Source organism: Cyprinodon variegatus, unplaced genomic scaffold (assembly GCF_000732505.1).
Source record: "Cyprinodon variegatus isolate N-32 unplaced genomic scaffold, C_variegatus-1.0 Scaffold72, whole genome shotgun sequence".
NCBI classification, from domain to species: Eukaryota; Metazoa; Chordata; class Actinopteri; order Cyprinodontiformes; family Cyprinodontidae; genus Cyprinodon; species Cyprinodon variegatus.
This window is the reverse complement of record NW_015150525.1, coordinates 1448067-1449754: the sequence shown is the minus strand read 5'-3', so window position 1 is coordinate 1449754 and position 1688 is coordinate 1448067. Positions and strand designations below refer to the sequence as shown.

Here is a 1688-nt window from a genome sequence, read left to right as displayed (position 1 = left end):
CGACAGATCCGAAGATGTCACACTGGGAGGCGGGACATGGGAGCAGCGCAAGAACACCAGTCCTTCAGAAAGTTAGGCCTGTGGATATGCCTCAAACATAAACCTTTCAGTTAAACTCTGTCAAATTAAATCTATTTAAACTGTTTTTCTTCCATTTTATGTCACGTCAGACAACTGGAGCTCAAATCCAACATGATTTTGATATTAATTTAAATTTTGCTCCAGAAAAGGTAAAAACAACATGGAGAACATTGTACAGAGTGTAGCCAAACTGTGCGCTCACCACTCCATGACAATAAGCAGACACTTCTTGCCCTGATAGAGGTTCTCATAAACATCGATGATGCGCACGATATTGGCGCACGGCGAAGCCCTCCAGTGAAGGTCCACTTCCCTGCGTGCTTTGGGACAGTCCTGCAGCATCTGGGAACAGACAGAGAAACCATGAAGATGCACACCCAGCACAAAAATATATATACATTTATACTGCCCTTTGAAAGCGCTAGATTACTGACAGTAAATATTAAAAAGGATAAACAGAGTAGGGAACTTTTCTTTTGGAAGGTTGAAAGGTTTTTCTCCTTTTATTGAAGTGTTTGGAAAAAGTTTAATAAGTGACCTTTTAATACCAGAAAGCAGCACTAATAAAATAGAGATAAAGGGGAAACTAATGCTTATATAAAGCTACAGCAAACCACAGGGGTGCTGTGGTGACACCTGATGGGGAAACATTAAACACATGGGAGCATTTTTCTGTTCAGACTTGTGTGCAAGTAGCCCCCTCTATTGGTGGCACTTTGTCATCACATCCCATTTCAACACTACTGGATGTTTGTTTTGTTTTTTTCAGCTGGATTTAAATCAGTCATTTAACATGGCGCAGTAGTTCTGCTGACTTCAAAGCAATATCACTAAAAGACACAAACACACTTCTGCCCATTCCATAAAACCTGCTTTTTTTTTTTTTTTTTTTCTAAATGGATGTATATATTATTTAGACAGCAGAGTAAACAGTGAACAGCGTCATCTGCTGACTCAACCAAAGCAAACAGAGCCATCTGTCTCCTTTATAGGAGCCGGTGGATCAAACATGGATCAGAACTACAAACATTGTTGGTTAACAGGCAGAAAAGGCAGGAAAAAAGATGCTAATGTTAAATTATAGAGTGAATTCTGCTCCACTATTGTTGCAGGCAAAGGACACGTTTAAATAGAAATTTGGAGAAAAAAATTCAATCTAGAATTTACGGAGGAGGATTAGGGACACTGAAAAAAATAAAAAAGGTGACTGATTTTTAGATTTTATTTCAGTTTAATATGGGGAAAAAGTTAGAATTCTGACTTTAATCTCAGAATGTTGGATCTAAATGTAGATGGGCACCATGAAGGAAGAGATGTGGGAGCACTCAGCTTCACTGACAAAGATGTGAGTTGTTTGGGAGGGTCAGTAACACATTGGTGGAAAATGACAGAATTAGGCAACTTTTTATGTGTCCAAGGGTTCCCTGGTGATGCTGTTTCATTAATGGAGGAGCAGAAGGAGATTAAAACAAGAGTTGGTCTCTAAAACAGAAATGGCTACAGTTTGATGTTAACATGTTTCTTAGATGTCAGTATTCAGCCAGAAATCTGAGATTAAAGTCAGCCTTTTTTCTCATATAATACTGAAATAATTTTTTTTTTAAAAT

General features: G+C 38.3%; 1 protein-coding gene across 1 annotated transcript in view; it reads right to left on the bottom strand.

Annotated features, from left to right (window-relative positions):
- LOC107083314 (MAP kinase-activated protein kinase 2-like) overlaps window positions 1–1688 on the bottom strand; it is a 67015-nt gene that overhangs the window by 25420 nt on the left and 39907 nt on the right. Inside the window, exon 2 of the mRNA XM_015372438.1 lies at window positions 284–423. Within this exon, the coding sequence (XP_015227924.1) occupies window positions 284–423 (140 nt within the window). The remainder of the gene's footprint in view (window positions 1–283; window positions 424–1688) is intronic.